Source organism: Garra rufa, chromosome 15, assembly GCF_049309525.1.
Source record: "Garra rufa chromosome 15, GarRuf1.0, whole genome shotgun sequence".
In the NCBI taxonomy this organism is placed as follows: domain Eukaryota; kingdom Metazoa; phylum Chordata; class Actinopteri; order Cypriniformes; family Cyprinidae; genus Garra; species Garra rufa.
The window spans coordinates 358,841-372,776 of record NC_133375.1 but is presented as its reverse complement, the minus strand read 5'-3'; the positions used below and the strand labels follow the sequence as shown (position 1 = coordinate 372,776).

At 34.8% G+C, this 13,936-nt stretch overlaps 1 protein-coding gene across 6 annotated transcripts in view; it reads left to right on the top strand.

Moving 5' to 3' along the window:
• sorbs3 (sorbin and SH3 domain containing 3) overlaps positions 1–13,936 on the top strand; it is an 88,968-nt gene that overhangs the window by 57,856 nt on the left and 17,176 nt on the right. For 5 of the 6 annotated variants that reach the window (XM_073819286.1, XM_073819285.1, XM_073819289.1 and 2 more), the window contains exons 6-11: positions 392–455; positions 2,702–2,725; positions 2,982–3,075; positions 3,187–3,280; positions 10,896–10,970; positions 11,246–11,353. In XM_073819286.1, the coding sequence (XP_073675387.1) occupies positions 392–455; positions 2,702–2,725; positions 2,982–3,075; positions 3,187–3,280; positions 10,896–10,970; positions 11,246–11,353 (459 nt within the window). The remainder of the gene's footprint in view (positions 1–391; positions 456–2,701; positions 2,726–2,981; positions 3,076–3,186; positions 3,281–10,895; positions 10,971–11,245; positions 11,354–13,936) is intronic. The other variant, XM_073819287.1, reaches the window with a different exon arrangement.

Sequence of the window (13,936 nt, the reverse complement as noted above, 5' to 3'; positions counted from 1 at the left end):
TTATTTAATCATAAACAAAATTATATATATATATATATATATATATATATATATATATATATATATATATATATTATTCTGCTAAATGTCATTGTAAATAATAATTAAAATATAAATAATTAAAAGTAATAATAAAAAATGTAAACAATAGGAAACATACTAAATACTAATACTTTCTGTAATGTATATACAATTTAATTTATGTGTTCAGTTCATTTCAACTCAGCGTTAAACTTTTTCATGTCCCACTAGATTTTAATATCTTTGCTTGAGTAGCATTGACAATGTTTGATTTTTAAAACTTTCAAACATGTTGTACACAGTTTATGCCACCATGTTTTGTTTTTATTTTGAACAATACATTTTTTCTCTTTCCCAACCCTTTCTCCAGAGCGTAAACAAGCCCAAGGACTGGTATAGGAGCATGTTTAGACAAATCCACAAGAAACCAGAGGGTATGTGCTCTCCTCCTATCTCTCTCTCTGAAACAATGAGGAAATTCCTCTCCATTATTGTCTGTCACATTCTGCGCCGATCTAGAAAGAATAAAGACAAACCCGGGCTTAGAAATTTTAGACCTCATTTCTTGAACATTGTTTAACCTTTCAGCACATGTGAAGCTCAATGAGAAAGTGCACAATTGACCCTTTGAAAGTGGAACCAGATAGGCTTTGCTGAGCATGATGGGATTTGGGATAACACACTGTGCCTTTCCTTTCTCTCTGAACCTTAGAAGACAGAAATTTCAAACTCATAAAAATGAGAGCATAAACTATTATTGTAAACAACAATGGAACAAGTTTTAAAACAACAGCAAAGCAAAATTGTGAAGGTTTGCTATAACACCAAACCCCTGCTGAAATGTACACAGTGCTTTACCGCTAATTACTGTTACAAAACTTCACAAAAGCCCTTTAGCCAGAGTCCTGCGCTTGATTAATGTACAGAAGTTTGCAGTTTAATGACTGGAACGGCAGCTGATGTAGTTGAGTAATTATGAAGAACATAATGCAGTGTTACATGACTTGCTCAATGTGTTTCCATAGACACCTTGTTTGACTCAGACTTACTGAGCTTATAGAAAGAAAGAAGTTAATAGCTGGCTGTCATGTAATAATCTTACATGGTATGTGGTCTTTAAATAGTGCGGTAAGTGGTTCGTTTAAATTACACTTTTATCCAAAGAGACTTACAGTACAATTATGACATAGTCATTCTCCCATGAGCAACCTGTGATTTGTTAAGAGTATAATGGTGATATAGTTCATGGATTGCTCAGCGATACATTACTTAAAGCTTATACAGTTGAAGTCAAAAGTTTACATACACCTTGCAGAATCTGCAAAATATTAATTATTTTACCAAAATAAGGGGGATCATACAAAATGCATGTTATTTTTTATTTAGTACTGACCTGAATATGATATTGCACATAAAAGATGTTTACATATACACAAATTTTTGTGTATTTGAATCCTTTCCAGCAATGACTGTATAATTTTGAGATCCATCTTTTCACACTGAGGACATCTGAGGGACTCATATACAACTATTACAGAAGGTTCAAACGCTCACTGATGCTTCAAAAGTAAAAAATGATGCATTAAGAGCTGGGGGTGAAAACTTTTGAACAGAGAAGGAAGATGTGTACATTTTCTTTATATTGCTTAAATATCATATTTTTTCATTTAGTACTGCCCTTTAGAAGCTACACAAGATACTTACATGTTTCCCAGAAGACAAAATAAGTTAAATTTACCCTGATCTTCAAATTCAAAAAGTTTTCACCCCCGGTTCTTAATGCAATCTGGAGCATCAGTGAGTGTTTGAACCTTCTGTAATAGTTGTATATGAGTTGTCTTCAATGTGAAAAGATGGATCTCAAAATCATACAGTCATCGCTGGAAAGGGTTCAAATACACAAAACTGCCGAAAAACCAAAGAATTTGTGGGACCTAAAAGATTTTTCTGAAGAAAAGCGGGCAGTTAAACTGTTCAGGACAAATAAGGGACTCATGGACAACTATCACTAAACAAAAAAAGCACTTTTATTTTAATATAGTTTAAAATGTAATTTATTCCTGTGATGCAAAGCTGAATTTCCAGCATAATTACTCCAGTCTTCAATGTCACATGATCCTTCAGAAACATTTCTTATTATTATCAATGTTGAAAACAGCTGCTTAATAAGTGTGGTTAAATATGTTTGTGGAAATTGTGATACATTTTTTATTCAGTATTCTTTAATGAACAAAGAGCTAAAAAAACTGAAATTATTTAAAATCAAAGTAATTTGTAGCATTTTATAGTTTCCTTGTTATTCAGTGCATGTACTTATCATAATAACAGTAAATGATGCATAATTGCAAGCAGCTAACAAACCCAACTCTAACTGTATGGTGTAAATGTTAATTAATATTCTTCAGTATTTAATTGTATAATTATGCTGTAACAAGGACACCTTAAAAATAAGTGTAACTGTAAACTCTCATTGACAGCAACATTTTTAACAGTAGTATATACAGTTCTACACAACTTTGTCTAAATAAATTAAAAATAAAAGGTTTTTATGAAATGATTAATGTTTTTAAAGATTAATTAAATGTATAATATTTAAATATTCTGATATCATTTTCCAATTCTAATATAGCAATTTAATGTCATTTCTTCTAATTTAATTTTGTATGTTTTACTCCTGCAGAGCCTGAGCTTGATTGGAGAGAAAGTAAGTAGCTAAATAGTTGCATTTTATTTGAAAATATTATCCTTATTTTATTGGTTTTGTCTTCTGTAACTACTCAGCCGAACAGAAACCTGAATTGTGCTACAGTTATTGTATATTTTTTACAGTTATTTGTGCCTGATGAAATTGTTAAAGCTTTTTTGATGTATTTAGAGAAAGACATATATATTCTCATTTTAAATAACAGTGTGAAACATCTATAAGCTCTCATTATTATGCCTTTTTTCAATAACAACAGAGAAACTATCCTCATCTCCTCCTCCAGATTCTGGCCAGCAGGACGGGCGCTCAGACCCCTTCACCCTTACCTCGCATGGAGCCCTGCCCGACTGGTGAGAGAGAGAGAGAGAGAGTTACACAGACATTGGGCAGGTTAGGATATGTTTCTGCAAGAATCAACAATGATTGCGTAGTAAAGTGTCCTCTGTGTGTGTGTGTTACAGGGCTGATCTGGGCAACATAGGGAAGCACCCAGAACCCAAGAGTATTTTTGACTTTGAGCCTGGAAAGGGAGCAGTGGTAGAGGATCGCGGTCAGGTAAGAGACAGCTGTCATTAACATCATCTGAGCCTCTGACAACCTACCTATCCATGCAGTTTACCTAGAAATATTCTCATTTAAATATGCAAAAAGACTGGTGTGGTTTGTGTGCTGTAATATAAAGTTTGAGCTAAAAGGCATCCGGATGGCATGTTGTTACAGTTGTCTAAAGCATTATTGTGCCTGTTGAAAGCCTTTTTGTTGTCTTTTGGCATTTTGTAAGTGGGTTAGACTGAGTTAAAGCAACCATGGGTTTTACTAATGCTCATACTTAGGCCACAAAAGATTAAGTGGTTAAGAAAGTGCTGGGAAAAGTAGTTGCATTAAAGCAGCTTATAGATGTTTCATACTTTTATTCAATGAAATAATAATGTCTTTATCTAAATACATCAAATTAGAATGCTTTAAAGGGTTACTCCACTCTAAAATGAAAATTTTGTCATTAATCACTTATCCCGTGTTGTTCCAAACTCGTAAAAGCTTCGTTCGTCTTCGGAACACAATTATGATATTTTGGATGAAAACCTTGAGCTTTGTGGCTGTCCCATTGACTCCCAGGTAAATACCACTGTCAAGGCTCAGAGAAGTATGAAAGATGTCGTCAAAATAGTACGCTGTTCTCTGTCAGCTGTGTCACACGGATACGCTGTTTTAGTTCGATCCAAAGCGGAAATAAACATAGAAAATGCAGAGGAGATGAATAGTTGAATAAAGTCTTTATTTTTGTTTTCTTTCCGTACAAAAATATTCTCGCAGCTTCGTAATATCATGGTTGAACCACTGATGACAGATGGACTATTTTGACTATTTACCTGGCAGTCAATGGGGCAGTTACAACCTCCCGGTTTTCATCCAAAATATCTTAAATTGTTTTTCGAAGACGAACAAAGCTTTTACGGGTTTAGAACGACATGGGGGTAAGTAATTAATGACAACATTTTTATTTTGAGGTGGAGTAACCCTTTAAGAGGAGACACTGCAGACAAAAACACTGTTTTTTCATGCACCTGTCAAGTTTGAAATTTTGGGATTTTTGGTTTTTCATAAAGTGTTTTTTCAGACTAGCGGAAGGACAATATCCAAATGACACTATGTTTCTTTTATAGCACTGTATCTATTTGTGTCAATAGATTTCAATTACAATACATATTTGTAAAGGCTGTTTTCTGAAATTGAGTTTTTTCTCCTACACTGAGTCACAAATCTCCACTTAAGTAGCACTTACACACACCAAACTTTACATTTTTATTCTTGTCTATATCTTAAAGGTTTTTAAAGAGGGTTTGTTTATATATAATTTGCTTGATTATATACATTTTATTCCCCTTAAAAAAATATTGTTTTCTGGCTGTTCTAAGTATTTTCTGAATTATGGAGTGACAAAAATCTGTAAAAACTTTTGACTCAAAGTTTTTACAGTTTTAACTTTTGATTGTCAAAAAATAAATAAAAATAAAAATAAAAACAAGAATTTTGAAACTGACTTCATCCAGTTTAGATTTTTGTACTAGAAATGTATGCAGATTAGCACATATTTCATTAAATAATGCCTTATTTGCATATTTAAACCTAACATTTTAGAAAACTTGTAATACAAAAACTGTTTGCAATTATCAATGTAATCAATCAACTGGATAAGTAATGCGATAAATATTAGTTAATTTTTTACTCTATTCACCTGTACTGTGTAAAACACATACAGTTCTATAACAGTGTTATTGTGACCTCTTGATATATACTCATATTTTATTCATGCGAACATTAAATCCAATTCAAATGTGCAACATATAACACTTTTTTGTGAGGATAATATTGTCATGATCTGGGCTGTGGGGCTTCCCTCAGCCACTTGGGGTCGCTGTTTTCCCTTCCCTACACTGCACTTCCTGATTGCATTCACCTGTTTTTGTCATTAGCACTGATTCACTCAAAGCTGTTCACTATTATCTGGTCTTTAAAAACTCTCACCTTTCACTCATGCTTCATGGCTGCATTCTGTCACGAATGAGAAGGAGGAGATCTGGGTCCAAAAGCAGGTAAGTATTTTTAATTAATAAAACAATAAACAAACAAACAAAAAGCCAATACGGCAGAACATAACATAAACTCAAATACTAGATAAACAAAACCAAGGCCAGGAAAACAGGAACACAGAACACACGAGACAGAAGACAATGCAGCCATGAAGCAGGAGTGAAAGGTGAGAGTTTTTAAAGACCAGATAATAGTGAACAGCTGTGAGTGAATCAGTGCTAATGACAAAGACAGGTGAATGCAATCAGGAAGTGCAGTGTAGGGAAGGGAAAACAGCGACCCCAAGTGGCTGAGGGAAGCCCCACAGCCCAGATCATGACAAATATATCACACTGTACTGTATATAGGATATAGGATAATATATCATAATTGTGACTAAGTAAAAATACAAACGTACAGTACATTTTAAATATATTTGGAATCCAGTCACAATTATATTACTTCACTCAGAATAAATGTGCAGAAGTTGTAATTTCTGGGGTACAACTTGGAGCAGTACCCTTAAAGGGATAGTTCACCCAAAAATGAAAATTCTGTCATTAATTATTAAGTAAATATTAACTAACATGTGTTAAATATATTGAGTAAATTATATTAAATATTATTTAGTATATTAATTAACTAAACGCCGGCTCCTGTGTCAGCAGCACCGCTCTTGTGAATGCACGTCGAAGACTGACACAGAAGACAAGAAATTGTTGAATAAAGTTGTTAGTTTTGTTTTCTTTGCACATTTGCTATTTTAAATGGACTATTTTAACGATGTGCTTACTACCTTTTTGGGCCTTGAATGTGGTAGTTGTCCTGGTAGTTAGAGGTAGAAACCTCTCAGATTTCATCAAAAATATCTTAATTTGTGTTCAGAAGATGAACAAAGGTTTGGAACGACATGAGGGTGAGTAAATAATGATAGAATTTTTGGGTGAACTATCCCTTTAAAGGGATATCTATGTACCTTATTTACCCCTAAAAGGGTCATAGTAACACCTTAAAGGTACAAATGACATATTCTAATGCCGTTTTATCTAATGTTATTTTCTGTATGATAATTAATGAGAAATTTACTGAGAAAAGCTTGTAGCAATTAGAGTCATTATTTTGATATTGTCGAGCTTCTGTGACTTTCTTTGACTTCACACTTTTCTCAAATTCTGAAATGTTTTTCCATCCGTCTTACTGAAAATCAAAACTTTAAAACTTCAAGACATTTAAAAATGCATATGCATTTAAAATAAATGAATATTCAGATTTCACTGAATATCTGGCCATGAAAAGGTGTGGGAGTTTTTCAGTGTGTTCTTGTATAATGATGCTGTGTAGGTGGTTAGGTGTGATCTACAGCCGATTAAGATCAGGTTTCCTTTTAAGAACAAGGTGATTTAGTCCCTTAAGCTTTAAAGGGATAGCGGTCTGGTGGAATGCCAACAGACAGCAACAAAAAAGATTTCAACAGGCACAATAATGCTGAAAACTAGAACTAGAACTTTAAAAACATGCCATCTTAATGCTTTTCTGCAACTTTTTTTCTACATACCTTATGTGACCCTGGACCACAAAACCAGTCATAAGGGTTTTTGAAATAGGATAAATAAGCTTTCCATTGACTTATGTTTTGTTAGGGTTGGAATATATTTGGCCAAGATACAACTATTTGAAAATCTGAGGGTGCAAAAAAAATCTAAATACTGAGGAAATCACCTTTAAAGTTATCCAAATGAAGTTCTTAGCAATGCATATTACTAATCAAAAAATAAGTGTTGATATATTTACAGTTGGAAATTTACTTAATGTCCTAATGATTTTTGGCATACATGACCCATTGTCATTTTGACCCATACAATGTATTTTTTGGCTGTTGCTACAACCTGTGCAACTTATGACTAGTTTTGTGGTCCAGAGTCACATATAATACACAGACCCCACCAGTGCCTTTAAAATAAAATAAACTCCATATGACTTAAGCCATAACTTTGTGTGAGAAACAAACCAAAAGCCATTACTTGGAAATTTTAAATCTCAGTTTTATGGGCTTGTTTCTCAGAAAACTTTATTCCTAAAATCCAAATCGCTTGTTGCAAGACCTCATAGCTATCATATTTATATGAGATCTCACACCTCAGTGCATTTGACTTATGAGGAGGAGTGAACGCTTTGCCTGCTGGTTTGGTTTATACTTGTACACTTTAGTTTGGACATGACCATCTGGAAGTTGTGTAATAACTGTAATAACAGATTCTGCTGAGAAGGTGTTCCGTTTAATTAGAAATGTTCAAATAGTTCCCTATATTAATGTGAGACAGAAACAGAGACATAGTGATAGTGATAGTAAGGGAAATCTGTTGTAAAATCTCCTATAGTTGTACTGCATGCTCATGTTTTCTGCAAAGGTGAATTATTATTTTAAACACCTACTGTATACCATCAGTAAGTACATTTATCAGTCAATTTTGACTTGGTTTTGACATCACAGAAACCTATAATATGGTGTTATTCGGGAGACATGAGAGAATCTGAATTATTAGCTTTAACATAAATTCCCAGAAAACTCTCAGATTAAGATGTTGGTCAGGACCCGTGATTGTTTAAGACTGACTTTATGTCTTGCCCAGTGTGAATACGAGAAGAAAAGAAACTATTGTTTCATCTCCAGTTGTAAAGCTGTGCGAAGGAGGGCTGTCTTGTGATACGTATTAAACCTGTTAACCGCTTGTGTGATTTTACAACACCATAGTTTGTACTGTTAATCACGGTTTCTACTTTCATTCTGTTTTCCTTCATTTCTGTTAATGTGACAGCTGTCATCTCCATCTCATTCACTAAAGACAGCCTTATTTTGCTAACATATTTGAAAGATGACTAACTTGTTTTAGTTAGTTAACTGTTCTGGATGTCTGACTTGAATTCAATAGAGTTGTTATCTGCCAAGATATGTGAGAGTGAGGAGTTTTTCACATGATCCTACCTGTCTGGAGCGCTTGTAAAATAGCAAATTGTTGAAGTCTGCTCTTTGCATAACAATTAAATGAGGCGAAACACATCAGGTTTATAGTTAAATAGGCACCTAAATTCAAACCTGTTTATACTTGTATCTTCTACTTGTAGGTCCTAAAAATAAAGTGTTATTTTAATATCACTGAGTGAGTTTACATGCACATTCATAAACTGATTATGCTTAATAAGCTGACAATGAGTTTGGTCATGTAAACACGGTAAACCGTTTTACTTTATTAGCGAAAGTCATAAATTGCTTATGCATACTAATCGGCACAGGTAGATGTTTGCCTATTATCCTAATTTCTCCTGGTGTGTGAACTCCTTAATCTGCAATATGTCAGCTCATTGAAGTGCACATGTGTAAGATGTAAGGAAAGCTTTAAGTGCATCCAGAAGAAATAATAGCAAACTGTGACTTTCTTGACCTAAGAAAAGATAAAAATGTGTCCTCATCTCATGCAGCTTAAAGGGATAGTTGACCCAGAAAAGACAGTTACCCCATGATTTACTCACCCTCAAGCCATCCTGGGTGTATATGATTTTCTTCTTTCAGACTAATACAATCAGAGATATAAAGAAAAATGTCCTGGCTCTTCCAAGCTTTATAATGGCAGTGAATGGCTGTTGAAATTTTGAATTTCCAATAAAGTGCATCCATCCAACACAGCTACAGGGGTTAATAAAGGCCTTCTGAAGTGAATCGATATGTTTGTGTAAGAAAAATATCCATATTAAAACTTTATAAACTGTAATCTCTAGCTTCCACTAAATGTCGTATGCTCCAGTTGGAAGTGATAAACGTGGAAGTGCAGTGGAGAGAGCAAAACAAAACACCGGTCATGAATTAGAAGTACAAAACGAGGATTTGTAAAGAAAAATGTTGGGGGGGTTTGATACAAGTCAAGAGGAGACTGCTTTTCCTTTGCTTTAAACAAAACTTTGTTGTCACAAAGCATGGCTTGAGGGTGAGTAAATCATGGTGTAATTTTCATTTTTGGGTGAACTATCCCTTTAAGTGGTACAGTAGTAAAAACTTAAAATATGAGAGGATAATGAGTTGGTTCGAGACATTTTGAAATACTCTAGGCTATTAAATGCTTTATTTAAAGGGTTCACCCCAAAATGAAAATTCTGTCATTAATTACTCACCCTTACATGAAATTGCCAAAAGCATTGGGACACCACCTTGTAATGAACAGGTTTGGCTACTTTAGTAATTTCCATGAGTACAAATCTTAATGTTTAAGCATATAATGATATTCTAGGGAACTTTGTGCTTCTCATTTTATAGCAACAGTTTGGAAACAACCCTTTTCTATTCAATGAAAACAACAGACAATGCCTCTGTGTATAAAGCAATGTTCAAATAGAAATGATCGATTCAATACAAACATAAATGCAAGTCGCACTCCCAGCTGAACACCTCTAGTGTGACTTTAAATGCAGACCTTGAGCCAAAAACTCATCGCCAAACACCAATGACTTGTACATAAGGGTACAGTAATTTTAGGCACTTCCGAATCTGGTGCAACAGAGATGGAAATACAATTTTTAAATATGTGAATTATGCTTTCATCGTTGTTGCCACAGTTTTGGAAGTGCCTTTTTCTGTTCTAAAGAAGGGAGTGTCCCAATAGTTTTGTCCATATAGTGTATGTACAAGTCATTGGTGTTTGGTGAGGAGTTTTTGGCTCAAGGTCTGCATTTAAAGTCACACCAGAGGTGTTCAGCTGGGAATAGGACTTGGCGTTCTGCAGAACAGTCAAGTTCTTTCACGCTGACTGAATCAGTCATTTCTTTTTGAACCTTGTCTTACACACAGAGGCATTGTCATGTTTGAAAGGGTCCCGTCCAAACTGTTGCTATAAAATTAGAAGCACACAATTCCCTTGAATATCATTACATGCTTAAACATTAAGATTTGTACTCGGAAATTACTAAAGTAGTCAAACCTGTTCATTAGAAGGGGGTGTCCCAATACTTTTGGCAATATAGTATTAAGTATGTATTTCCAAACCCGTAAGACCTTTGTTCATCTTTGGAACACAAATGAAGATATTTTTGATGAAATCCGAGAGCTCTCTGACCCTCCATAGCCAGCAAGGCACTGATCCAGAAAGGTACCAAGAACATGTGACATCAGTGGTTCAACCGTAATTTTACGAAGCTATGAGAATACTTTTTGTATTTCTGGTCCTTGACTGTGGTAGGACCCTTGCTGTCTATGGAGGGTCAGAAAGCTTGTTTGTTTGGAACAACATGTGGCTGAGTAATTAATGACAGATTTTCATTTTTGCCTTTAACATCACAACTCTCATAACAAATGTAATTCTCTAAGGAGAATACACGGATGCTTACATTGTCACATTACCAATAGGAAATAGGCTGGTTTTAATACAGTATTGTAAATGCAGTTTACATGCATTGCCAGGTTATTGCATGGTAGTCATGGTAGTTTCACTTTGTTATTTTAGTTCTTTAAGTTAAACTAAATGAAAAAGAGAACGATTCCTTTGGCAACAAGCTCAAATACAATATGGTTTTGATTGTGGCCTAATGATATTGTACTATTGTTGTTTTTCAGCCTCTGAGGTCTGAGTCACAGCTGGCTTCATATTACACCCCAGTGAAACCTCAGTCCCAATCTCCATCCATAGAGGTGAGTGTCTGACCTCCCTCTGTCTCACTTTCTGACTGTATCTGTATGATTCTTTATTCAGAATGTTATTCTGTAACACTTTATTCTGTGTTACAGTGTACACTCACATCATTGTCTGATTAAAAGTCTATGTTCTGGTTAAGCCTTCAGTCTGCTGTTGTAATATATCTATGTAATCAGCTTAATCTCAATAAATGAAGGCAGATTCTCTCTTTATCATTATTTATTGTGCTGTGTTTTCGAGTGTGTCACCTAGCTGTCATGCTGTTGTTCAGGCGACACTGGTGTCAGAGTTGAACCGTTTTGAGGCAGAGCTGGACTCAGACATTCGTGGTCTGGAGAGGAAACTGTCACAGAAACAGCAGCGGCGAGGCAGGGGTGAGGTACTGACCCTCCCATCTACACTTCACACTTACAGTTTTGTATTTCGCCAAACTGTTACGCAAGTCTTCCTGTCATTCCGATTTGAATTCCAGTTTAGCTTATTGTGATTTTTGGCCTTCAATTCTGAATTTTGCCTAGCAAATACAAAACAAATTCCTTCTTCAAAGTTTTAGAGAGTGAGGGTCAAAGAAAAACAGAGACATGGCAGTTAGATAAGACAGGGAGAAAATTTGTGAAGTTGTGTTTGGCATGCGGTATCAGTCCCTCTAAATGGCTTTTAAATCTTTTGGACTACTAACTAGACTTCAGTCATCTATTATGACCTCACTGATTTCTTTAAACTTCCCACACCCTTCAGACATGGTATTACTCTTAAGCTCCTACTTGTAGTGCCAGAAAAAGTTCCAAAAAAAGACAGTTTTTCTGCGTTTCTGGCCACCGCTGTGTTCTTCCTGTTCAGCGTGCTTCAGGTTGCTGGATGTTGGCTCTGATCTGACAGCTGTGCATGCTGATCCTCTCTGTCACTTCCTGTCATGCCGAACAGCCAAAGTCTGCAGCCGCCCACCGCTGATCTTTCGGTTGAGTCACGCTAACCTGCACAATGTCTGCTCTTTATATCCCAGCTTTGTTTATTTGATCCTTTTCTTGCCATGTCTCTCTTTGGTTCTTAAAGCGACAGTTCACAATTCTAATATGCTGATTTTCTGCTAAATAAATAAATATATATTTTTTGTATATTAGAAGTAACACTATATCTTACTGTCACTTTTGAACAATTTAATGCTTTCTAAATAAAATGTATTGCTTTCTTTTAAAAATAAATGAATGAATGAATAAATGAATAAACAATTAAGCAAATAATTAGCAGCAATTCAGCATATTAGAATGATTTCTGAAGAATCATGTGGGACTGAAGACTGGAGTAATGATGCTGAAAATTCAGATTTGCATTACAGGAATATATTACATTTTAAAATATATTTAAATAGAAAACAGTTATTTTAAATTTTAATATTATTTCACAATATTACTGTTTTACTCTAGTTTTGATCAAGTAAATGCAGACTTGGTGAACATTTAAAAATTGTACTGATCCCACATTTTTGACCGCCAGCGTTTATTATATATACAGTCATGTGAAAAAGTTAGGACACCTTATTGAATTTCATGGTTTTCTGTATCAGGACATAACAAAAAATATCTGGTCCTTGGCAGGTGTCATTATTTATTGAACAAAAATAAAGCCAAAATGGAAAAGTTAGGACACCCTTACTGTTAACATTGGAATTAAAAGGGTAAATAACAGTCAAGCACTGCTAATCAAATACCTTTGATTAACTGATCATCAGCAAGTCTGGGCACCTCTATAAAAGAGAAGTCTGGAGACTTCAGGTGTGTGTTAATACAATGCCAAGGAGGTAAGACATCTGCTATCATCTCAGAGAAGCATTTGTTGCTGCCATCAGTCTGAGAAGAGTAATATGGCTATTTCCAAACAATTTGAAGTTTATTCACAAGTGGAAGACATTTAAAACAGACACCTCTCCTTCCAGGAGTGGACGTCCCAGAAAATTCACCCCAAGATCAGACTGTCTCAGAGAAATGTCAGACAACCCAAGAACTACACCTCAGACTCTACAGGCCTCAGTTAACATGTTAAATAATGAAGTTAATGACAATACCATTAGAAAAATATGGGACAAAAATGGCATGTTTCAAAAGGCTTGGCAAAAGAAAGCATCTTCTATCTAAAAAAAAAAAAGTTGGCAGCACAGTTTAGGTCTGTAAAGTTGCATCTGAACAAAACATAAGTCTTCTAGAATAATGTCATTGAGTCGGCCATGTACTCCTCTGTACTGTATATCAAAGAATTCTCGAGTCAAATGTGAGGGCATCTGTCTGACAGCTAAAGTTGGGCCTAAATTGGGTCATGGAACAGGACAATGGTCTTAATCCCACCAGCAAATCTACAACAGAACGTCTGAAAAGAAAAGAATCAAGATGTTGCAATAGCCCAGTCAAACTCCAAATGCTGTGGTGAGATCTGTGCACAAGCAAATACCCACTAACCTTAATAAACTGGAGCAATGTTGAAATGAAGAGTGGTCCAAAATTTCTCCAGAACAATGTGAGAGACTGATAAAGTCACAGAAAAAAAAAAAAAAAAACCGTGATCTACAGGCAATTGACTCATAGGGTGTCCTAACTTTGTCGCACATGGCCTTTCCCTCCTGGCTGTATTTTTCATAAATAATGATACTGTGAGATATGTCATGTGATGATGTTTATCTGAGGATTTATTTTCCAAATTTTAAGACCTGCAAAGGACCAAATAATTTTTTATTATGTCCTGATACAAAAAAAAACATTAAATTCAATAGGGTGTCCTAACCTTTTCACATGACCGTATATATATATTAGTGCTGTCAATTGATTAAAAAAATCACAAATAATCCCATATAACAAGTTTTTTGCAATAATTGCAATAATTTCACATTAAATCTTCAAATGAATGTACAAACAACATAAAGAAAGTATATTTTTAATATTTGTTTAATGCTTTTTTATGACTTTTAATATGC